The sequence below is a fragment of the Lepus europaeus genome, chromosome 11 (assembly GCF_033115175.1).
Source record: "Lepus europaeus isolate LE1 chromosome 11, mLepTim1.pri, whole genome shotgun sequence".
NCBI lineage: Eukaryota > Metazoa > Chordata > Mammalia > Lagomorpha > Leporidae > Lepus > Lepus europaeus.
The window spans coordinates 77,321,662-77,346,983 of NC_084837.1; the positions used below are offsets into that span (position 1 = coordinate 77,321,662).

The 25,322-nt window shown below is 44.7% G+C and overlaps 1 protein-coding gene across 2 annotated transcripts in view; it reads right to left on the reverse strand.

The window, feature by feature from the left end:
* Positions 1 to 1,420: 1,420 nt before the first annotated feature.
* NEDD4 (NEDD4 E3 ubiquitin protein ligase) overlaps positions 1,421 to 25,322 on the reverse strand; it is a 151,418-nt gene continuing 127,516 nt past the window's right edge. The window contains exons 14-25 of one of the 2 annotated variants that reach the window (XM_062205968.1): positions 25,077 to 25,142; positions 18,456 to 18,685; positions 17,676 to 17,797; positions 17,516 to 17,586; positions 16,369 to 16,464; positions 15,970 to 16,043; positions 15,646 to 15,706; positions 9,837 to 9,896; positions 9,645 to 9,752; positions 8,194 to 8,290; positions 4,820 to 4,892; positions 1,421 to 4,325 (exon numbers count right to left, since the gene is read on the reverse strand). In XM_062205968.1, the coding sequence (XP_062061952.1) occupies positions 4,223 to 4,325; positions 4,820 to 4,892; positions 8,194 to 8,290; positions 9,645 to 9,752; positions 9,837 to 9,896; positions 15,646 to 15,706; positions 15,970 to 16,043; positions 16,369 to 16,464; positions 17,516 to 17,586; positions 17,676 to 17,797; positions 18,456 to 18,685; positions 25,077 to 25,142 (1,161 nt within the window). In that variant the 3' untranslated portion in view covers positions 1,421 to 4,222. The remainder of the gene's footprint in view (positions 4,326 to 4,819; positions 4,893 to 8,193; positions 8,291 to 9,644; positions 9,753 to 9,836; positions 9,897 to 15,645; positions 15,707 to 15,969; positions 16,044 to 16,368; positions 16,465 to 17,515; positions 17,587 to 17,675; positions 17,798 to 18,455; positions 18,686 to 25,076; positions 25,143 to 25,322) is intronic. The other variant, XM_062205969.1, reaches the window with a different exon arrangement.

Sequence of the window (25,322 nt, forward strand, 5' to 3'; positions counted from 1 at the left end):
TCTTCTGGCACTAGAGGAACCTGATCAGACTTGCACATTACAAAGGATATCCCAGTGTGTGATGCAGGGGCTGGGAGGAGACTGCAGGGCCGGAGTGGCGGACACGGAGAGAGGCACCTGGGTCAGTGGCCATGCTGCAGTGGCAGACACGGAGAGAGGCACCTAGGTCAGTGGCCATGCTGCACTTCTGAGGCACACACACAATCCCCTGAGGCCCTTGATTCATCCGGGGTCCTGAGATTCTGACACCTTAGCTTAATAACACTTGTCAAATGAATTTCGGTGGTGAGGGACGATACAGCAGGGGCTTCTTGTGCGGGAGATGAACGGTGTGTGCTAGTTACTGCCCCACTATGCAACAGGGAGGGTGGAAGCTGAGGAGGCGGTGGCCTGGGCCCCAGGGCTGAACGCTACGGCCTGGATTTTGCAGGGACATGGGGTCGTGTATGCACCTTCCCAAGGGCGGGCTTGAGGGGGTGCAGTGTGAGTTTCCCCCTTCTACATGGGAAACCTCTAGGGGCTGAAGGAGGAAAAGATACTCTATTTTTTTTATCTTTAAATAAAGACTGGGGCCAGTGCTGTGGCATAGAGGGTAAAGCTGCTGCCTGTGGCGCCAGCATCCCATATGGGCACCAGTTAGAGTACCGGCTGCTCCACTTCTGATCCAGCTCTCTACTATGGCCTGGGAAAGCTGTGAAGGATGGCCCAAAGCTCCTGACTCCTGGCTTTGGATTGGTGCAGCTCTGGCTGTTGTGCCTGGGGAAGCAGCAGAAGATGGTCCAACTTCTTGGGCCCCTGCATCCACAAGGGAGACCTGGATGAAGCTCCTGGTTTGGACTGGCCCAGCTCTGGCTGTTGTGGCCATTTAGGAAGTGAAGCAGTGGATGGAAGATCTCTGACTCTCCCTTTTTCTGCCTTTAAAATAAATAAATCTTGGCCGGCGCCGTGGTTTAACAGGCTAATCTTCCACCTTGCAGCGCTGGCACACCGGGTTCTAGTCCCGGTTGGGGCGCCGGATTCTATCCCGGTTGCCCCTCTTCCAGGTCAGCTCTCTGCTATAGCCCGGGAAGGCAGTGGAGGATGGCCCAAGTGCTTGGGCCCTGCACCCGCATGGGAGACCAGGAGAAGCACCTGGCTTCTGGCTTCGGATCAGCGAGATGCGCCGGCCACAGCGGCCATTGGAGGGTGAACCAACGGCAAAAAGGAAGACCTTTCTCTCTGTCTCTCTCTCTCACTATCCACTCTGCCTGTCAAAAAAATAAATAAATAAATAAAATTTAAAAAATCTTTAAAAAAAAAAAGTGTTAGGCGTTGTGAAAAGGGCTACACTGAAAGACATCCCCTGCACACTGGCTTGGAAACATTTCTATTTAAAAATGAGTCAGAGGTTTTCTTTTAAAAATTAGAATAGAGCTTTATTTGTGAAATCCAGATTTAAAAAATTTTATAAAGTTTGCATCTGATACATTAATCTCGATATGTATTTATCATCTCAAATTTTTTTTTTAAAGTCAAATAGTTTATAATCAAAACGAATTGTGTTTGATACTTATATGGAATAACTTCAGCATTATAAATACATGGAAACATACCATTTAGATTTTGGTTATGATGCATTTGTAATATAATTTGAAGTCTGTTACAATTTTTTGAATAGAGAAAATATAGGCTGAAGTGATGTGCTTACAATGTCTAGAAAAATAGGATATCCTTGCTTAGTGACCAGGAGCCCACTGACTCGCCAGCAGAATGCATTTGAGATATTTTTCTGTCTGTGAGGCGGGGCTGTGTGGCTGGATACTGGCTCCTTCTGGGCTGCCGGCCCACACCTGGGAGATGGAGGGAATGATGGGCTACAGCTGGGAGCTGGCAGCAGAGTGTCTGGTTCCACTCACACCAGATTCTTTCTGAGTAGCAGGACCAGGCATATGGGTATCTGTCGGTCAGGTGAAATGAAACCTTTGTATTTTCTCAATTTCTGGCATGTGCTGTATTTACAGACGTGACATTTAAATAATCATTTGGTAAAATTCTGTTTTAACAAAAATAGTTTTCACATTCCGTTCTATGCAGGGAGCACACTTCCAAAATGAATTGCCCCGTTTTAATAATACTTTGCTGATGTGGAAAACTGAATTCTGATGGTCAGATCCACGTGGAGACACAGAGAGGGACACACACATGGGCATGTGTGGCAGGCATGCTCCCGCTTCCTTGTCTGTCAGAAGTCCTTTCCGTTTTAAAGGAGGAGATTCTTCCTAGGAGCACAGGCAGGCTGCACTCCTGATGCGACCAAATCTAACGGCCAGTCCTTTACAGAGCTTCTCCCACGTCTCCTCTCTTGGGAACTTAACAACACTCAGGTTTTGACGATAAGGGTGGGCGTGGACACTTTCACTTGACAAATGAAGAGACAGGAGCCCAGAGAGGTTACAAAACTTGCTTCCGTTGACACAGGTATAGGTGAACAGCCAGGAGGACACCTGGCGGACGTACCTGAACGCTGGCAGACACTGCTGAAGACACTGACACAGGGTGCGTGGATCCGTGGATTGCCTTCCCTAAACCAAGCTGAGGCTGTGGCATCTGAAAAGTGGTTTTGCCACAGTCACAGTGCAGCTCTCTACCAGGTGCTAATGGGTACTCACCATATTATACTCCAGCAAACTGAAGCCAGTAATAGCCAGAAGTACTTTTTGCAGTTTTCACAGAGCATATACATGTATTTCAGATGATTCATAACATATATTTACAATTTTTCCTAAACCACCAAGATATATTGAGAAATAGGTTTAATTTTTGTAAGAGCATCAGCTAAGTAATTATGTAAATCCTGGGATGAAGCACACAGAATCCTGGCGTACTCTATCCTTGCATGTGCACAGTGTCCTTTTGGCCTCGTCACCCCTACTTTCAACTAGTCACAAATTCATTTACGCATTGAGAACTGAGCTGGGTTTCTCTGAAGCTAACAACTCTGACCTCCAGGGCCTGGCACAGCGCTACGGGCACGGCAGGTCTTCGGTAAATGTTTGTTGAACACATGGGCATGTCTTTCTGTACTTCAATTCAGTTAAAGCGGAATTCTCCCTGTAGCCTTCTGCCTAGAGTTTTGGACTTGTAATGAAACATCATCATTTTCATAGTAAACAGTGTTTCTTAAAAAGCTAAGAAAAACGGTAACAAATTTAACACAAATTATGCATTACAACTACTCTTTGGTTATTTTTAATAAGGTATTTGGTTTTTTTTTTTTTTTTACTAAAGTGATACTAAAAATATAAAAATGCAACTACAGAAATTAGCTTAACCTGTAAACACATTAAACCCTGTAAACATATATTTACTACATAATTGTGCAAGTGTAAAGAATGACTACTAAAGGCAAATTCTTGCTATACATTTAACTTAGTTCTTCAAGTCATATTTAGAAATACTGCTTCATAGAGCTTTAATGTTCAAAGGAATTCTAACTACATGAAAACATGAAAAAACAATGGCTATATCAAAGAACCATATGCTATAAAGGCAAGAGAAAGGCATTAATACTTTTCACCCATTGCAAATAAGAATTTGCTTCACATGTCTCATGAGCCACCTTGTTTAGTAAAACTGCCTATTAACACAAGCCAAATACTTTTACAGTGAAGTAAACAATTTTTTGCAAGTGAGTCAGTTAACTAAAAATATAGGTAATGCACTTTCCAAGTTTTTTTTTTTTTTTTCCTAAAAATCTGGGCAGTAAGGTGCATAAGGCAGGGCTACAAAATAATAAATAGCTATGAATAGCAGTAATATATTGTAGTTTACTCAAAAATTAAAGCACCACCCTCCCCCCCATTTTAGTTTTCCTTTTCAAAAAGCATCAAACTTTTCACACATGACAGTTATCACAAATATTTCACAGTTATAATTTCAGTAGTTTAAGAAAGAACTGCCTGGCAAATACTGTAAAAGAGGTAAATGTTAAGGACAAAACTCACTGTTTCAGGCACACAGGACTTAGATCCTATAGCGTGACCTCTAAAGACAGAATGCAACAACTGTGTCTGTGCAACACACTGAGTGAAATAATGGTATAGTTGTCATACTACTTATTCTAATGTTTTTTGTTTTTTTTTTTATGATTTTCTCCAACCAGCGGCCAACTTTTAGTAGTTCCCTGGAAGATTCTGCTTATAAAACTGCGACAGTAAAAACACCATAGATGGTTATTGGTACTCTAATCAACTCCATCAAAACCCTGAGTGTTTTCAATGGCCATCTGAAGCTTATCCCATAATTCTTCAAAGGACTCATAGGGTGGCAAATCCAAGCGATTAAAGCTGCAAGGACAGAGAGGGACTGGTTAGGAAGGACACTGACAAAGCAAGCATCATGACAAGCAGGTTTCACAACAGCAACAGATGTCTGCTCACCAGGGGTAGGAATGGCCTCCAGGCATGGGCCCTCCCCAGGACTCCTGGGTAGGGTTCTCCCACTTCCACCTTGACTTCCGAATATCTGGGTCCCACTGCCATGTTAGCCTCCCAGAGGGCATCTTCTAGCTCTCTTGGGATAGCCCATCACTCAGGAAATAGAGGCAACCTACAGTCAACACTTAGACGGGCCTCTCCAATGTTCAGCTACCTGGACTTTGGGCCCAGGTCTACCTGGTAAAGGACCACTGTACCTGGTTCAGTGTCACTGACTCTTCCTCATCTATGGCTGCCAGCCACACAGACCCCGAGGGAGCTAGACCTACCCTACCTAGGCTGACAGCAGGAGGAACTTGGTTCTGTGAGGACACGCTGGACCATGAAGCTCAGCAACTGCTTACCAGGTATGAGCCCTCGGCAATTTTTCGGGGGTACCCCACTGTTCAACTGTGAACGACTGTGGTCCATTTGAGCCTGTAAGGAAGAAGAGTTTCTCTAGTTTCATTGACTCCACCAGGAATAAACATTTCAAAACCCATTTTTCCCAATGTAGAACCCAGACATCCAGAAAACTAATCTGGCTTTTTTTTTTTTTTTTTTTTTTTTGACTTCCAGAGAAATGAAGCCTGTTCTGGGCTTGACAGCTTCATCATGTGGCCATCATTCCATCTGTGGCCACCGTGGACCTGTGCCTGGTGTGGTATGGCTGATGATGCTTTGGCTGTTTCCTAGTGCTGGATACACTTACATTTACATATACAACTTCCTTCATAGGCTCATGGAGAACATGAATGTTTTCTTTTCGAGTTACACTGGGAATAGCTTTACTTTTTTTTTTTCCTGATTAAGTAATCTATTGAAAAAATTTAAAGTGCTAGAGTGAAGCACAGGAAAGGTGGGGCAGATGTTTGGCACAGTGGTTAAGTCCTGACTTGGGACGGCTGCATCTACAGCTGGAATGCCTGGTTGCAGTCTCGGCTACTCCACTTCCGATCCGGTTTCCTGATACTGTGGACCCTGGTGTGCAGCAGATGATGGCCCAAGCCCTTGGGTCCCTGCTACCCATGTGGGAGACCCAGATGGAGTTCTGGGCTCCTGGCATCAGCCTGAAGACACACTGGGAATGAGCCAGCGAATGGGAGATCTCTGTCTCTGTCTTTCAAATAAAACAAAAATTAATAATAAAGAAAAAAGATGTAAAAAAAATCTTAACTCTAACCATGGACTCTGGGTAAATACTGTATCCTGAATCATTCTGTGCAAGTGATCATATTATACAGTCTACATTTTTCTTTTATGGACATTTTTAGAAACTTTTTTTCCCTTCAAAGTTTCCATTTAGCTCCTCCTCTTCTAATCCTCAACATCCCCCAACCACCATGTAATTGATGTTGACAACCCAATCTGTAACTTTCCAAACTTCTCTTCATGTCTTATAATTATACCCAAATGTGAATGTGTATGTGTATGTATAACTGCCAGAAGAACACTAAAAATATTTAATATTCTCATTAACAGTTTCTCAAAAGCATAACTTTTCACACATTACTCATTATAATTATGTTCACAGCTAAAGTTTCGGTCTCATCATTTTCCATAATATGAAATCATATTGTATATATTTCTCTAATGATTCTTAGACCTAAACAACCAACTGTGAATATTCTAAGTCAACTGATTAAAAACTTCATGAACTTTTTGTTACTTACTGGCTACACAATATTGAACTGTAATGTTAACATTCTGAAACAACTTCTACTTTCTGGAAATACAGAAAAATGAGGATTTATAGTGTAACACAACTCTGGCTCCGTGCATGGAATATTTCCTCCAAAGTTTAGACAGTTCATGAATCCAGGGAATGGGTGTGGCCTGGTGTTGCACAAAAGAGGAAAGTGGAGTTAGAGAGGCACAGGGGCATGTGTTTGCCCTGCCTTGATTGTCTCTAACTGGCCAGAGAAGCTGAAGGAAGGGGTGTAAAGCGAAACCATTAAAAACACAAAGCCTAAGAAATCCAATTAGCAAAGAAAAAAGTGAATTGGTTAGTGGCAAATCTAATCACTGTGTCACCAGAGGCAGGCAAGTGGGTGCTGCTGACAAGTGCTGCAAGCACATATAAATGAAGTTTCACAGGGGACCAGGTTTGCCTAGGAGGACAGAGAGGGGCTGAACACTCCCACCAGACAGCGACAGATTCTTCTGAATGGAAAATTCAGCTTAGGCTACCTGAGCAGTAGTTCCCAACAACCTTATTGTTAAGATTTATTTATTTAATTGAAAGGCAGAAATACAGAGACAGAGGAGGTGGCGGGGGCGGAGGGGGAGGGGGGGGTCTTCCATCCACTGGTTCATTCCCCAAATGGCTGCTGGGGCTGGGCTGATCTGAAGCCAGAAACCGGGTGCTTCTTCTGGGTCTCCCACATGGGTGCAGGGGCCCAAGCATTTGGGTCATCATCTGCTGCTTTCCCAGGTGCATTAGCAGGGAGCTGGACCAGAAGTGGAGCAGCCGGGACTCGAACTGCTGCCATATGGGATGCTGGCATTGCAGCCGAAGGTTTAACCTTCTATGCCCCAGCGCTGGCCCCCAACCTTATTTACTGTTTAGTAGGACTTCAACTTCAGCTATACCTTTTCAATAAGATTTGTTGTTGCTATGTTTAAAAGCAAGTAATATCACTGCAGTAAACAGAATATTAACCAGTGTGAGAAAAGTTGTTGTAATCTATATTGGAAACAGTAGTTTTTTTTTTGTTTTTTTGTTTTTTTTTTTAAAGAGAACATAACTCTATGTGAATCTACTGGAAAATAATTTGACAGATATACAGAATTTCACTTTATAGAAAAGCTGCACTGACACTAACTTCTGCATATTAAGAGATAACGTTCACACTCGTCCCGGTTCTGCTACTTCCCCCCCAAAATGAGGAATAATAGCCCAAGGAGATTCTCCACTCCCTAACTCCCACCACAGAAGTAAAATATCTGTGATCAAGTAAGGTTTGGAAATTCTGCTTTTTGTTTTCTGTTTCTCTTTCTTTCTTTCTTTTTTATATAGTCGAGGTCTGAACAAATCTTGAAGAAATCTATTTAACTAATGTTTATCCCAGCATTTCCCCAATTGTATTCTACTATGATATCCTTTGCTTTTCTGCAGTACACTTACTAAGATTCTGTGGAAGTTTAAATGCTCCCTTGAACTATCCTCTTAGAAGTAATGATTTTTTTTGTAATGGGAGCAGGATTTCAAATTCAAGAATGAAGGGGCAGGCAGCAGTTTAGAAACTGCTGGGGATGCCTGCATCCCACACTGGAATGCCTGGACTAGAGTCCAAGCTGAGCTTCTGATTCATGGTGGGAGGCAGCAGGTTAAGGATAAAGCTCTTGGGTTCCTGTCACCTGCATAGGAGACCTGGGTGGAGTTAGGGCTCCTAGATTTGGTACGGCCCAGCCCTGGCTGATGTGGGAGTGAAACAGCAGATGGCAGGTCTTGCTCTTATATGTCTGCCTAAAATCAATAAAAGTAAATAATAACAAAATAAAATTCGACGATGGGAAGTATCTCAAACCATTTCACACTTCCAGTTTTTTTCCTTCATCTGATTAGATGCTGTGAAGATGGATACATTTTGGCTGACTTCAATGTACTAATGATATCATTTGAAAACTTTCATTAAGCTAAACACTAGCATAAATGACGGGAGCCCGAAGACTAACTCACCATGACAAAGACACGTAGCACTGTTCCATTTAAAAATAACTTGCAGAAAATCCTTACCATAGAGTTCAGCAAATCCATTCATAGGCACACGGGATGTGCCAGTGACAAACTGAAGTAATCTTATTCTTTTCTCCGAATCCATCATTAAAACAGCCTGGATCAGAGAAAAACATTTGGAGAATGGCATGGGAAAGAAGTTGAAAAAAATCTGCCATCAGAATTTAGTTAGAGGAATAGTAATGACTTGCTGAATCTGCATGTTTCTTTTAAATTTGTCTTTTTTTTTATTTTTATTTATTTATTTTTTTGACAGGCAGAGTGGATAGTGAGAGAGAGAGACAGAGAGAAAGGTCTTCCTTTTTGCCGTTAGTTCACCCTCCAATGGCCGCTGTGGCCAGCGCATCTCGCTGATCCGAAGCCAGGAGCCAGGTGCTTCTCCTGGTCTCCCATGCGGGTGCAGGGCTCAAGCACTTGGGCCATCCTCCACTGCCTTCCCGGGCCATAGCAGAGAGCTGGCCTGGAAGAAGGGCAACCGGGATAGAATCCGGCGCCCCAACCGGGACTAGAACCCGGTGTACCGGCCCTGCAAGGCGGAGGATTAGCCTGTTAAGCCACGGTGCCGGCCATATTTTTATTATTTTTTTTTGACAGGCAGAGTGGACAGTGAGAGAGAGAGAGAAAGGTCTTCCTTTTGCCGTTGGTTCACCCTCCAATGGCCGCCGCGGTAGGTGCGCTGCGGCCGGTGCACCGCGCTGATCTGAAGGCAGGAGCCAGGTGCTTCTCCTGATCTCCCATGGGGTGCAGGGCCCAAGCACTTGGGCCATCCTCCACTGCACTCCCTGGCCACAGCAGAGAGCTGGCCTGGAAGAGGGGCAACCGGGACAGGATCGGTGCCCCGACCGGGACTAGAACCTGGTGTGCCGGCGCCACTAGGCGGAGGATTAGCCTAGTGAGCTGCGGCGCCAGCCCTTAAATTTGTCTTTATGAGTTGTTTATGAAGTTCTTGAAAACTTTATATCCAAGACTATACAGCAGAACTCTTTAAAATGGGATTACAGCCTAATGAATTGATAAAAATTTCTCTTCAGATGTGAGTCGTGGCTTTTTACGAATTGTATTTATTAGTGTTTATTGGTATCCTGCAGTGCCACCCGCACTTCTCTCTAAGACAGTAAGGCAGCCGTGCAGGTGTGACCAAGAACACACTGCAGGTTACTACAGTGCTCCTGAGAGCCTCCTGTCTAGGAAGAAACTATGTGAACATCTCTGCCTTACCGCACCTCATTACATCCGGACACTGTATTTACGCATCTCTAAATATGTATGTAAGTGGGGACCATACCCAGAAGATGTATGATACAGTATAAAATTCAAGACAATCTTTGTTGGGCTATATATTTTTCCTGCATTATCTATATATGATCAACTCATACGGTTAATCAAGAATTGACTTAAATAAGATCGAATTTGTCAAAAAGTATTTTACAAAAATCAAAGTTTCCAATTACCTTCCAAAACCACTGTATCACTTGGTGACTGCTGCTGTAGCCATTTTTATACTTCGTATGTTCTCTCCAGTCATTCACATCCACGTCTCCCAGGCCGCACATAAGAAGCTACACAGTAAGGAATATCAGACTTTAACAAGGACAGTAATGGGTACACCATTCCTGTTTTAACATAAAAATAGTATTTCTTACCTCTAGTTCATTTTCATCGAAAATTTTAATGAGATCCTGTGGTATCAGTTCAAAAAATCCCTAGTAGAGGAGAAAATTTGTAAACTTGATTAGCGTCTGGATGCCGCTGGAGAGAGCCCACATCCACATGAAGATGCTTTAGCTACTGCTGAAGATCCAAGGGCGCTGAACTGAGACCTCACTGCTGGGGACCCAAACAGAGCCTGTCCCCAGTCAGAGCCCGCTCTCCCTTTCTCTCCTCAAAGTGGCCATTTTAAAGCTTCCTCACACCGCCCTAGCTCCCCCCTCCTCCACACCAGCCCTTTTTGACACAGATCGTTTCTACCTGAGGCACTCGGCCGAGTGGGGGCGCCCTCAGCTGGGCGCACGCCCACGTACCCCAGCTCCACTGCAGTGGAGACGGTGGTGGGAGCGCCCCCTGGGCTTCCTCAGGGCGCTTCCCTCACCACACCGCCTTACACATTTACATTTGTGCAAGCCCTGTCGGCTTTAAACAAAACACAAAAGCCAGCACCTCCCTACCTTCTTCCCATGGCTGCTGAACTGGTCTTGTCCTCGCCTAACTCACTTTACACACCCCGGCCAGAACGACCTGGCTGAAACGTGTATAGAACCCGGGCGGTTCGCCCTTTGAATGGCCTTTAATGCTGCCTTCCCTCCCTCCCCTGGACTTAGAGAAACTCCACTGCGTAGCCATTCTGCTTGTTCCTTTTCACCAGAATCCTCTAAGCCAGCATCCTAAGCTGCCTGCACCCTCTCCAGTACGCCTCCAGCTGTCCTCCTGCCACATTCCACCCTGCGGCTCCCTCAGCCCGGCATGGCGTTTCCTGTTCTCTCTTCTGTGTGGTGGACAGGTCCCCTGGCCCGTCCTTGTCCCTTCCTCTAACCTGTCGCTGTGCATTTCCATCGTTACCTAAGTTCCTTGAATACAGGACCTTTGCTTCTCTATGGATCACAGCACAGCACCAGGCAGACTGCTCAAGACTTTTGATGAAGAAAGCAATGATACATAAGAAGTCTCCAGAATTTTATAGAAAATGTTTATTATGAAAACATGATGCATAGATTTTAATTTTTTTTTGCATTCCACTTGCAATAACTTGTTAGAACATAAAGGAAATGGATCAATCTGAGGTACTAAAGATAAGAATAGTTTGAAAAGAGCTCTTATCAGAGCAACACGAAGCAAAGACAAACATCAAATGGGCCAGTGCTGTTGCACAGCAGGTCAAGCTGCCAGCTGCAGTGTGGTACCCCATATGGGTGCTGATTTGTGTCCCAGCTGCTCCATTTCCTGTCCAGTTCCCTGCTAATGACCTGGGAAAGCAGTAGAGGATGGCCCAAGTGCTTGGGCCCCTGCCACTCATGTGGGAGAGTTGGAAGAAGCTCCTGGCTCTGGCCTGACCCATCCCTGGCTGTTGTGCCCATCTGAGGAGTGAACTAGCAGATAGGAGTTCTCTCTTTCTCTCTCTCTAACTCTGCCTTTCAGATAAATAAGTAAAGAAATCTTTAAACAACAACCACAACAACAAAAAGCAAAAAATCCAAAACCCCATCAAACTTATGGTGAAGTGTGGTGGCAGAATAGTGGAATCATCGATGCTTTACAAAAAGTTTATAGGGACTATGCCCCAAAGAAGTCAGCACTTTAGAAATGAATATAATTCATCTTCAAAAGGGACAAAATGAGTTTGACGATGAAACCTCTAGCAGCAGAGCATCCATGCCAACTTGCAAGAAAAAAACTAATCTGTTCATGCCCTCACTGAAGAGGACTGGCAATTAACAGCAGAAACAATAACCGACACCACGGACGTCCCGACTGGTTCAGCTTCTACAATTCTGACCGCAAAATTAAAGTGGAGCCAACTTTCTGCTCGATAGGTGCCAAAATGCTGCACCCAGATTGGCCACAGACAGGAGCAGAGATTTCAATGAAACTGTAAACATGGGGGATGAAGATCCTGAAGAATTTCTTAGAAGAACTATGCAGGAGATAAAACATGATTTTACCAGTGTGATCCTAAAGACAAACTGAGGGCCACCAAGACATTCTTCTCAGATCTAGAAAAAAAAGATGCTAAATTCATATGAAAACACAAAGAGACCCTGAATAGCTAACACAATCTTAAAACAACAAAAACAAAGCCAGAGACATCACAATACCAGATTTCAAGATGTACTACAGGGAAGTTATAATCAAAGCAGCCTGATTCTGGCACAAAAGTAGACATACAGACCAACATTAACAGAACAGAAACCCCAGAAATCAATCCAAGCACCTACAATCAACTAATCTTTGACAAAGGAGCTAAAAAACCAATCCCTGGAGCAAGGACACTCTCTTCAACAAGTGATGCTGGGAGAAACGGATCTCTGCATGCAGAAGTATGAAATAAGACCCCTACCTTACACCTTACACAAACATCAACTCTGAAGGGATCAAGGAGCTGGATCTATGACCTGATAGCATCAAATTACTAGAGGAAAACATTGAGGAAATTCTGCAAAACATTGGCATAGGCAGAGATTTTTTAGAAAAGACCCCAGAATAAAAGCAAAAACAGACAAATGGGATTACATCAAGCTAAGACGCTTCTGCACTACAAAGGAAACACTCAACAAAGAGCAACTGAAAGAATCTAATAAAATATTTGCAAACTATACAACTGATAAAGGTTTAATATTCAGAATCTATAAAGAGCTCAACAACAAATAATCCAGTTAAGGAAGGGGTAAGAACATGAAGAGACATTTTTCAAAGGATGGAATTCAAATGGCCAACAGACACATGAGAAAATGCTCAGGATCACTAGCCACAGAACATGCAAATCAAAACCACAATGAGGTTTCACCTCACTTCAGCTAGAATGGCTATCATCCAAAAATCAAAACACAATGCTGGTGAGGATGTGGGGAAAAAGGTACTCTGATTCATTGTTGGTGGGAATGTAACTAGAACAGCCATCTGGAAGACAGGATGGAGATTCCTCAGGAACCTGAAAATAGATCTACCATACGACCCAGCCATCCTACTCCTGGGAATTTACCCAAATTAAATGAAATCAACATAAGAACGAGTTATCTGTGCCCTCATGTTTATAGCAGCTCAATTCACAATAGCTAGGATATGGAATCAACCCAGATGTCCATCAACTGATAACTGTATAAAGAAAGTTTGGCCGGCGCCGCGGCTCACTAGGCTAATCCTCCGCCTTGCGGCGCCGGCACACCGGGTTCTAGTCCCGGTCGGGGCACCGATCCTGTCCCGGTTGCCCCTCTTCCAGGCCAGCTCTCTGCTGTGGCTAGGGAGTGCAGTGGAGGATGGCCCAAGTGCTTGGGCCCTGCACCCCATGGGAGACCAGGAGAAGCACCTGGCTCCTGCCATCGGAACAGCGCGGTGCGCCGGCCGCAGCGCGCTACCGCGGCGGCCATTGGAGGGTGAACCAACGGCAAAAGGAAGACCTTTCTCTCTGTCTCTCTCTCACTATCCACTCTGCCTGTCAAAAAAAAAAAAAAAAAAAAAAAAAAAAAAAAAAAAAGAAAGTGTGGTAAATATATACTATGGACTACTATTCAGCCATAAAAAATGAAATCCTGTCTTTTGAAACAAAATGGATGCAACTGGAAACCATTATGCATAGTGAAATAAGACAGTCCCAAAAAGACGTATCATATGTTTTCCCTGATTTGTGGTAACTAATATACAAAGTATAAAAAATGTAATGTACATGACTAAAACTGATGAGATTTGATGCTGTTTACAGCCCTTGTCTATACTCTTGAGGAACACTGGTTTTTCTACTTACTACTCAGTGAATTCTTTATTTAGTGGAGGATTAAGCTTGTCATTATAAATAAACTGAAGGTATGCCATTGTAAAACATAAAAGAAAATAAAGGAAGGAGGGTGGGCGCAGGGGCAGGAGGCAGCGTAGGGCAGGAAGTATCATTAGGCTCTTAACCCTGTACATAGGAAATACATGGAATTTGTTCACCTTATGTAAGTCAAATTAACAAAAGAGGTGGAAAGGGCCCATTTAAAGCAAAAGCGGGGTCCCTGCCACCCACGTGGGAGACTCAGGTTAAGCTGGGACCCAGACTTTGGCAAGGGTAGGCTGGTCGAGAGCACAGGTCTTGGTGACATTTTTTTTGGATGCTCAAAGCATTCTGCGTGTTGACTTTCTGGAGGGCCAAAGAACAGTAACAGGTGCTGATTATGAGAGTGTTTTTGACAAAGTCAGTTGGAGCCTTAGCAAAAACATGCCTGGGAAGCTTCTCCAGCGAGCCTGTCTCCACCATGACAATGCTCCTGCCTTTTCCTTTCATCAAGCAAGGGCAGTTCTTTGAGTTTCCACGGGAAACCATCAGGCATCCACTTAACAGTCCTGATTTGGCTCTTTGTTTCCTAATCTTAAAGTGTGTTTAAAGGACACCTACTTTTCTTCAGTTAATAATATAAAAAACAAGTTTGCACTGCCATGGAAGAGTTTAAGGACTTGCAGTTCTTTAAGGATGACTAAATGGTTGCTGTTGTCTGTTACAAACTAGATAGAACTTATATTGAGAAACAAAGTCCTGGGGCTGACATTGTGGCACAGTGGGTTAAGCCTCCACCTGTGATGCCAGCATCCCATGTGGGCAATGGTTCAAGACCCAGCTTTTCCACTTCTGATCCGGCTCCCTGCTAATGCACTTTGGAAGCAGCAGAAGGTGACCCAAGTGCTTATGTCTCTGCACCCATGTGGGAGACCTGGAAGAAGCTCCTGGCTCCTGGCTTCTGCCTGGACCAGTCATGGCTGTTGTGCTATTTGGGGAGTGAACCAGTAGATGGAAGATCTCTCTCTCTCCCTGCCTCCCCTTTCTCACCTTCTTCCCTTCCTCCTCCTCTCTCTGTAATTCTACCTTTCAAATAAAATAAAAACCAAAGTTTTAAAAATTAAAATTTTTAATTAAATTTTTTTAAAAAAAGATTTATCTATTTGAAAGGCAGAATGACAGAAACATGAACAAAGAGAGAAAGTGAGATATTCCATATGCTGCTTCACTCCCCAAATGGCCACAACAGCCAGGGCCGGGACGTGCTAAAAGCCAGGAGCAAAGTTCATCTACATGGGTGGCAGGGGTCCAAGAACTTGGATCTTCTTGTGCTACCTTTCCAGACACATTAGCAGAGAGCTCTACTGGAAACAGAACAGCTAGGACTCGAATCAGTCCACATGAATGATGTCACATGAATGCTGGCATCACACAAGTGGCAGCGCTATACCACAATACCATTTCTCTCCTCCTCCCCAATTTTTAAAGAATTTTATCTTTTTAAAAGATTAATTTACTCATTTGAAAGTCAGAGTTACAGAGAGAGGGAGAGATGGAGACACAGGGATCTTCCATCCACTGGTTGACTCCTCAGATGGCCACAACAGCCAATGCTGGGCCAGACTGAAGCCAGGAGCCAGAAGCTTCATCTGGGTCTTCCATGATGTGATTCTACCTAGGAAAAAGCCAGTCCTGCTGCACTGTCCTAGAGCACTCCGTGCCATTGCCCACCTGGGGCTACTCAGAGGAGGGGAGTGGGAAGAGGAAAAGGTGAAAATGGAACTGCATGGTTCTGTCTAGAGTTCTTGAATGATAGAATTTTAATGGTGAACAACTATTCAAGGAATATTTTGTTGTCTAAAAACATAGCTTAGGGTAGTTTACAAAACAAGCCATATACTTATTTTTCTAAGATGTGATGAATGAAGCCCAATATTTGAAATTTACAGATTGTACTTTGAAATTGTGAGAAAACAAAAGAAAATGAATACCTCTTTAAATGCAGCCATTTGCTTCTGGATTCGGTTTACAAACCGCCATTGTATTACAAGACTAAAAAGAAATAAAACATTTCACACTTTTTCTCATAAACCAAGAAAAAAAATTTAAGCCGGAGTTATTCAAGTTAGAAACAAAAAATAAAGGCTAGCTAAGCTCATGCCAAAAAGTTGATATGAATCGATAATACTGCATTGTTATAGAAATAAAAGAAGAACATCAAGACTGGGGCCACAGCAAGGTGGGGGAAGAAGGTAAGAAGAATCTTACAAAAAAGTGCAAAATTATTCTCAGTAAAACACTAATAAAATACTTACTAAATATATTCCTTTTTGTTCTTATTGGTGACAACTATTTCTGATCCACCATTTTTCAACTCATGTTGATGTGTCTAAAATTAAACATAATACCTTGATTTGTTATTTTAGTGAGAAAGATTTCAAAGGTATACATATTACAGTTACACCCAAAACCTGGTGTTTTACATTAAATCCATTCGAAAGCTAGAAGCTTAGAAAACTTAAATATTAGTTTTACTAAAATAAATATGGAATGAATCAAATGTCAAAAAAAGCACAAATTTGTACTGAGAGCTCTTGTTACTGGAACATGAATGTAAAAGCAGAGCAGAGGAATGTGTTGAGTATGTGCACCAACATCTAAACTGAAGCTGCCAAGGTTTTTTACACAATTTTCACTGGTCAAAGGGTACAAACCTGTCCAAAAAGTTCTTCATCTATGATAAACCTGAGGTCCAGTTCTGTTGGGTCATTTTCAAGAATCCATCTTAGTGAGTTGTAATATTCACCATCCTAGATGGGAAAAATTTCATATTTAAAATGCATATACATAAAGAAGACACCTGAGCTCCAGGTCAGAATACTGGGTGAAAGACGAAAGGGTCACGTGAGCATCTCTTCCATACACACATACGTGTGCTTTAAGAAGGGACGAGGGGCCATGCAGGGCTAGACATGTATCAGCCAGTGGAGGATTCCTGTTTAAAAGTTCAGAAACATCTCCATGTGAAAGCAGATTTTGTTACCCAGTTAAAGGGTTAAACAGAGCAGTTTTCAGATAAGTCCCAACCTCCACAGAAGTCATCCAGCCGATGAGAGGTTTATGAAATGTTCAGGTAACTATGAGGAGTTTCTTGTCTACACCGAGTGTAGCTTGGTAGCTTGTCTACACCCAAGTGGAAGCTCAACTAAACAACTGAAATGACTGATGTTATGACGTGAAAAACCATGCTGATTGCACTGATGACTTGTGACATGGAAGCAAGAAGCAATCTACCTGGTACTAACAGAGAAGGCTGTCCTGGAACCCATGTGTGCATGCCACGTTAGGGCTCCGCAGCAGCTAAGGGAGCGTAGGGAGTCAAGGTCTTAATCAGCATCTCTGTTTCTTTGTTGGGGACTAATCACGAGGCCACGCCTCCACACTACCAAATTTAAGATACATGCCATTATCCCAACTCAAATATTGACATAAAAGATACAGAACTGCTGCAAAGCAAGTATTTAGGGGGAAGTTTACTGGTATGTATCTGCCGCTTAAGAGGAAATGCATGAAAAAAACTACAGTGGATTAATGGATTAAGGGATGGACAGATGGATAGGTATGCAATGAAATAAACACAGGAAAAGTTGAAAAGTCACTTGTAGGTGGTAGATATACAAGTGTCCACCGTAACAGTCTTTAAACTTGATTACATTTAGAAAATTTTCATGGTAAAATATTCATTTCTATTTTGAAAGGTTATTATTTGTTAATTTCTATATCATTAAAAAGCCAATACTTTAAAATATCCAGTTGCCTGTTAAATCATATTTCATTCACATTACAAATGAAAAGACATACCACTGACTCCATATCATGAAGTGTGATCGGTTTGTGTAGCATCATCTTGTAAAATGGGCGAATGAAAAAACCTTGAAAAAAATCAACGATATTTGGAATTACTAAAACATGAAAGAAGATGGATTATTACACTAAAACAAGGTTTATACTTGACACTAACCATCCAACAGCTTGCCGTGATACACTGCCATCCCAGCCACTCGGCCAATGAACTTGAAGTAAGAGAGGTGATCTTCATTACACAACCCAGAGTTTGGATTTATCTGTAGGGTGTAATTGTCCCTGCAGAGAGAACCACACGGAAATACTTCTGTTGGTAATACAGACAAAATGTTTAAGCTGACAAATAAGTATAAATGGATCTCCTTCTTCTTTGGAGTTGATCAGAACCACATTTGGCCACTGGATTGAATGGTTTGAAAAGCAGTAAATTCTCTCAAAAGGAGGAAATAATACAAACACCCACTGATGTTGTGGGTATTCTTTAGCCTTAGGAAGGTGATTGTGCCACGGACGCACCCTGGAGACGGCGTGGCAAGTACAATAAGCCGGAGCCAAGGACAAACGCTGTGTGACTCCGCTCACGTGAGGGAAGTGGGGTAGCTGAATATGCAAAGACAGAAAGGAGAACGGATGGCGATCGCAGGGAACAGAAGTCAGAGCTTCACCCTGAGAAGACAAAATGGTCTGGAGCAGCGGTAGTGACCGCACAGCAGCGTGACTGTAGCTGGCGTCACAGTGCTCACGTCCCACGGTCAGAGTGGGAAATCTTATGTGAGGTATGTGCTACCACAACCGCTTAAAAAAGTCACTTCTACAACATCATTTGCGGCCTCCCCTCCCTGGTATTCCAGAACCCACATCTCCCTCGTATCATGTAACTGCCACTTTGTACACAGTGATGTCTCCCTTGTGTGTAAGAGGTTGAACAGGAACTTACGTAGCAGAATATTCAAACAGCCCATAGTAAGGGTTAAACATTTCCTTTGAGATCAGGAAGAACCATTCTCTGGCGACGCCTCCATAATCTAACCCCTTTTCACCGTCGAACTCAATCCAGAGCCGGGCCTTGAGGAAGTCTGCTCGCTTGACGCCCATGATTCTCCGGTAGGAGTCCTCGAGCACGGTGGCCCGGCGGAGCTTCATCTCAAACTTGTTTGGAATGTCATTCTGAAAACGCAGAGAGGAGGAACTTGTGACTTAAGTGAACGCTGCGTAACGACACACGGGCCTCTCAGGAAAGCTCCGACGCGCGCTCTGCCGCTGTCTTTCCCCCAGTGCAGGGGAGAACATAATGAGCTCTGTTAAAATGGCTTATTTTATTTATTTGAGAGAGAGAGAGAGAGACTGATTGATCAATCTTCCATCCTCTGGCTCACTTCCCAAATGGCTGCAATGGGGGGGGCCTGGCCAGGCTGAAGCCAGGAGCCTGCAACTCCATCCTGGTTCCCCTCTGTGAGTGGCAGGGGCCCAAGTGCTTGGGCCATCTGCTGCTGCTTCCCCAGATGCACTAGCAGGAAGGTGGATCAGAAGCACAGCAGCCGGGACTCAAACTGGTACTCCGATACGGGATGCCAGTGTCCAGTGGTGGCTTAACCCACTTCACCACCAGGCTGGGCCTGCTGTATTTCCTTAATTTTCCTCCATGGAAGAAATGAATGCATACATTTCAGTTCCCACTTCCTAATACCCACTTCTGATGTATCTGACGGGGCCGGTGAGGGGGTGACGATGCTCAGCTGAAGGCGTTTCAGGAACAGCCCTTTGCACGCCAGGTCCCAGGGAAGCCCTTCTCTGCCTCACTGTCTAGCCACCGCCTGGTACCTGCTGCTTGCCTGTCTGCCGAGGTGCTTCCCTACCACCATTTTCCTTCCTCAGACTGTCTCCTGCTTCACCCAGGAACAGATGCTGACACTTATAGATTGTACCAGGCACAATTTTAACGGTTAACCCATGTGTTCTTCATGACAGAACTACGAAGAAGCTGCTAGTACCATCTCTACTCTACAGATGGAGAAACTGAGGATGCTAAGAAAGCTCCCCAGTCTCTGGTCTGCAGCAAATAGCGACACTGGTGCACTGACCCCGTGTGCATCCTCTGTTTGTGTTACAAGTGTAGATAACTATGTCTTAGGCAGATAGGATTACACATGTTCTAACAATATTGCTGGATCTTTTATTCCTGAGTGGTGTGTGTGCAATTTTCAAGTGGAAATCAGTAAGAGAAAACACACTATTAAGATTCAAAAACAAAAAGAGAGGCTTAACTCTAAGGGAAAAAAAAATCATTTTTCATACATTTAAGGAAAAAGAAAAGCCCGATAGAAACACAGTAACTGAAGCCTTGGATGGCCGTCATCCTGATCCACAGGGTGGACATTCCACGATGTCCCATGGATGCCTGAAAGGACACACAGGGCCAAACCGCACCTGTCTGATGCTTTCTCCACACACACACACCCTAGGATAAAGCCTAATTTGTAAACCAGGCACAGCAAGAGATTAACAATAATCATAAAAGAGAACAATTATAACAAACATTTTTTTTTTAAATTTTTGACAGGCAGAGTGGACAGTGAGAGAGAGAGACAGAGAGAAAGGTCTTCCTTTGCCGTTGGTTCACCCTCCAATGGCCGCCGCGGCTGGCGCGCTGCGGCCGGCACACCGCACTGATCCGATGGCAGGAGCCAGGTGCCCATCCTGGTCTCCCATGGGGTGCAGGGCCCAAGCACTTGGGCCATCCTCCACTGCACTCCCTGGCCACAGCAGAGAGCTGGCCTGGAAGAGGGGCAACCGGGACAGAACCGGCGCCCCGACCGGGACTAGAACCTGGTGTGCCGGCGCCGCAAGGTGGAGGATTAGCCTAGTGAGCCGCGGTGCCGGCCTATAACAAACATTATTGAAGAGGAATGAGTGGCTTATTTCTAGAACTTTCCATGTTTAACATTTTCAGGCTGCAGTGGACAGTGAGTTGCCGAGACCTCAGGAAGCAGAACCTGGGGCGAAGCCGGGAGACTGCCTCCCAGAAGCTGTTTCCTCCACCGCTTGTGCAATTCACAGAATGACAAGATGGGAGAAAAGCAATTTCAGGCTGGCTGCTAGGCAGCTGGTAAGTCACTCACCTGCCCTGGGCGAGGCCCTGGGATGGGCAGCCATCCAGTGAGGCCAGCCAGGGCAGGGAAAGGTAGTAAAAACCCTTGCTTCCTCAAGGGGTCTGATGGGTGGAACTGTGAGACAGAGGTGTGAATGCTCCTAAATCTGAAACTTGAAAGAGTAGGTCAACTGCTATAGAGACATGGAGGCAGTGCTCGGAAAAGCAAAAAAGTCCAAGTTACTAGTAGAAAACAAGGCAATGGAGGCAGCTCTGGACAGGAGAGGAGGGGAGGGAGGGCCCAGGAAGGGCAGGTCAGAGCACAACAGTGAGAGGGCGAGACACAGCTGCTGGGACAGTGGGAGCAGGAGACGGGAAAACACGGCTCCAAGTGAAGGGAGAGGCGGACAAGCAGTCTGGGATGAGGCAGAGGGCGAGTGTGGAGCTGCATGATCAGACTGCTGGGTTTTCAGCACCTGAATGGATAGGGTTTAAAGAACTTTGCTGGCTGGCGCCGCGGCTCACTAGGCTAATCCTCCACCTTGCGGCACCGGCACACCGGGTTCTAGTCCCGCTCGGGGCGCCGGATTCTGTCTCGGTTGCTCCTCTTCCAGGCCAGCTCTCTGCTGTGGCCAGGGAGTGCAGTGGAGGATGGCCCAAGTCCTTGGGCCCTGCACCCACATGGGAGACCAGGATAAGCACCCGGCTCCTGCCTTCGGATCAGTGCGGTGTGCCGGCCGCAGCGGCCATTGGAGGGTGAACCAACGGCAAAGGAAGACCTTTCTCTCTGTCTCTCTCTCTCACTGTCCACTCTGCCTGTCAAAAAATAAAAAATAAAATAAAATAAAATAAAGAACTTTGCTTTAAGGAGGGAAGACAAGAGGCACACCAGTCAGCTGCAGACCCCTGAAAAAGCCCCCGTGGGAAAAGGCAGGCGGACTGTGAGGGAGCGACAGTCATGGAAGGAGGGGAGAGACCTTAGGGTTTGAACGGGGTGGCACACAAGTGCACGCATCCCGGCGTCAGGCCCTGTGTTCAAATGCTGCCTCCACCACGTGAGGGGGTGTGACTTAAGGCACGCTGCATGTCTTCTCGAAGGCTTACCATTCTCGGCACTAACGTAGGGATCACATCAAAACTACCTTGTGGAGCTTCTGAGATGAAATGCAGTGCTTATGTGGGATCTGCCACGTGGGCAGCTGCAGAACTGTTAGGCAGCATTGTTCCTAACTCATGAGACATAGAGGGAAAGGTTACAATAGAGTTCAAGCATTTCAGGCGCTCATTTCAAAGATTTTTTTTTTTATTCCAACGCCAGTAGTATTTTAGAGAAAGAGAGAGAGGGAGAGATCTTCCATCTGCAGGTTCATTCCCCAAATGGCTGCAATAGTCAGGGCTGGGCCAGGCCAAAGCTAGGAGCCAGGAGCTAGGAACTTCTTCTGGGTCTCCCCATGTGGGTGCAGGCATGCAAGCACTTGGGCCATCCTCTGCTGCTTTCTCAGGCACATTAGCAGGGAGCTGGATTGGAAGAGGAGCTGTCCAACATGAATTGGTACCCGTATGGGGAGCCAGCACTGCAGGCGGAGGCTTAATCCACTGCACCAGTGACAGCCCCTCAATATATTTTTTCACTTCTGTTCTTATATTCTGCTTTTGTGCTGTCTAGATATGGATTTTATTTTTCAAAGTTTTATTTACTTAGAGAGGAAAGGAGGGAGGGAGAGAGAGAGAGAGAGTCAGAGATAGATAGAGAGAGAGAGAGAGAGAGAATATGAATCCTCCCCTGCACTGGGCCACTCTCTAGACACCTGCAGTGGCTACAGCTGGGCTGGGCTGGAGTGAGAATTTGCTCCAGGTCTCCCGTGTGGGTGGCAGGGACCCAATTACTTGAGCCCCCACTGAGGGGCGAGAGCTGGGAGACCATACCCAGGTCCTCCGATGGAGGCTGAGGGCCTCCTAACTGTAGGCGGAGCGCTCGTCCTGGATTCTGCCTTTCACATCCTGCTCGGAACTTTCTGCTAAGGTGAGGATTTGGTCTCCTCCCGGTGCTCCCCTCTCCTTCCGGAAAGACTCTGTGTCTCCCAGCTTCTCTTTTACATGCTGATGCCTTTAGGTACCACTGTGGCATTCTGGGTGTTTTCTGAACAAAGTTTATCTCTAGATCGCCAACTTATGTCACGTTGGTCAGGAGTGTTGGCTCTGAAGTGAAACGATTTGTCTGAATCCGGCTTTTTTCTTTCTTTCTTTTTAAGATTTATTTATTCATTTGAGAGGCAGAGTTACAGAAAGAGAAGAGACAGAGAGAGATCTTCCATCCGCTGAGTTCACTCCCTCAATGGCCGCAATGACCAGGGCAGGACCAGGCTGAGGCCAGGGGCCAGAAGCTTCTTCTGGGTCTCCATGTGGGTGCAGGGGCCCAAGGACTTGGGCCATCTTCTGTTGCCTTCCCAGGTGCATTAGCAGAGAGCTAGATCAGAAGTAGAACAGCTGGGACTTGAACCTGTTCCCATATGGGATGCTGGCATCGCGGGCCACAGCTTTAACCCGCTGAGCCACAGCACCGGCCCATGAATCTGGTTTTTCTACCTAGAGAGACTTCATCACATTTCCTAGCTCCTCGTGCCTCAGTTTTCTCGCCTGTAGAATGTGGTAACAGCCCCTTCCTTACAGAGTTATTGTAGAGATTAGATGAAAACTACATTTATCCTAAGAAGAATGCCTGGTATATGGTAAGAGTTCAGTAAATATTACTGCCTTCATTGCGGTGTTTGTATTCTGTGGCCTGTTAATAAGGACTTGTCTCTTATCTCCTGTTGCCTAGAAGATGCTGACAGTTAGACGTGTGGTGAGTTAAATGCTCACAGCCGCAATGGAGGAGCTGGTACTTCTGCTCCATCAGCACATTCTTGTTAAGAACAAACACACTTAGGGGCGGGCGTCTGGTCTGGTGATTAAGACGCTGCTTGAGTGCCCACATCCCATCCTGGAATCCCGGCTCTGTTCCGACTCCAGCTTCCTGCTAATGCACACCCTAAGGGCTCAAGTAGTTGGGTCTCTGGGAGACTATGATTGAGTTCCCAGCTCCTGTCTTTGGCTTGGCCCAGCTCCAGCTGTTGTGTGCAACTGGGGGAGTGAATCAGTGGATGGTAGCTTTCTCCTTGAACCTCAAGTTAAAAAAATACATTTGTTTTTAGAGAATAAAAGCATTTACCACAAAAATAAATCAACAAATCTTTAAATCTGAAGCCCTAGGAGCAGTAAACTTTTCAGAGTAATTCTGATATGAAGTTGTTTTTTAAGATGAATGTAAAAGGTTGCGGATATGTAAGTATTTTATTAGGCCATAAAATAGCTGCACATAAAAAAAAAACTATCATATTTCATTTTTGTTGAGATTAAAATAAATTTTTAAATTTTTATCTGAGAGGCAGAAAGAGTGAGAGAATGAGAGAGAGAGAGAGAAGTATCTTTCTCTGTTCACCCCCCAAATGCCTGCAGTGGCCCACTGGGCTGGGCCGGAGCAGGAAGCCCGAGACTCAAGCCTGGTCTCCCACAGGGGTAGCAGGAACCTAGGTACTGGAGCTGTCACTCCCAGATCTGCTGTGGCAGAAAGCTGGAGTCAGGAGCTGCAGGTATCGAATCCAGGTACTCTGATATGGAACGTGGGTGTCTTTACTGGTAGGCCAATGCCTGCTCTCTGTTAAAATTTTGGATGAAAATTCTGTAATTGCAGATCCACCATCTTAATCTTTGGGGAAGCAGGCTTCCGGCTTAGACAATAAGAACGCATAACTCAACATCGCCACCTAGTGGTGGTATTCCTAACCTGCAGGAAAAGAGGGAAAGGATGAGCAAAGTGGAAAGGCATTGAAAATGGTGGACACCAACAGAAATAAAATAGAGGGGGAATGAGCTGAGTTCCAAATGTAATCTCTGGTGATGGAAAAATACAATAACCATGTCTGGTAAGCACAAGAAGATAATGATCACGATGCCACTCACAGCTGTATTTTTATATACAAACGTGTGGTTATGTGTGATACGTGAAGCTGCAGAGAATGAATGACTGTCAGTGGAAAACAGCAGAGAACGCAGTGCACGAATCCAGCAGGTCCTCCAACACAATCAAAGATGCGGCCAGAAGATAATCTTCTGAGCTACTCTCGCTCAATCTTCGGAAACCAAGCCCCACACATCCCAGGAGGGCACACCAGGTTACAGCCCTTTAAAACACACGTCTAATACGATTTCCGAATGTTGCAAAATATCTTGAAAAATAAATCGAGCTATAAAATAAGTAAGGTCTCTAATGATCCTACAACAGCTACCAAGAAAAAAAAGCACCCCTTTCCTGTGAGAAACTATTCACTCCAGGTTATAAACACAGAATACATTCTCTGCTACTTTTAAAGATGCATTTCCTGTTACCCTTGATCTCTATAATGATACACATTGTAAGTTGTCACTAACCTGCTTCTTCAACTTTCTTCGGAAGAACTCATACTTTCTCTTGTAATCCCTGGAGTAGGGCACTGCCTTCAGTTGAAAAAATTTGGAAAAATAAAGAAAGTTTAGGTTGTTTTCATTCTGGAACAATTTATAAAGTCCCCTTCTGGGTATTTTATGAACATAAGCTAAAGGCATTAGAAGAGATTATTGGAAAGAAAAGTTTAGTTTGAAGGAAAACAAAGACAAAACTAAAAAAAATTAATTTCT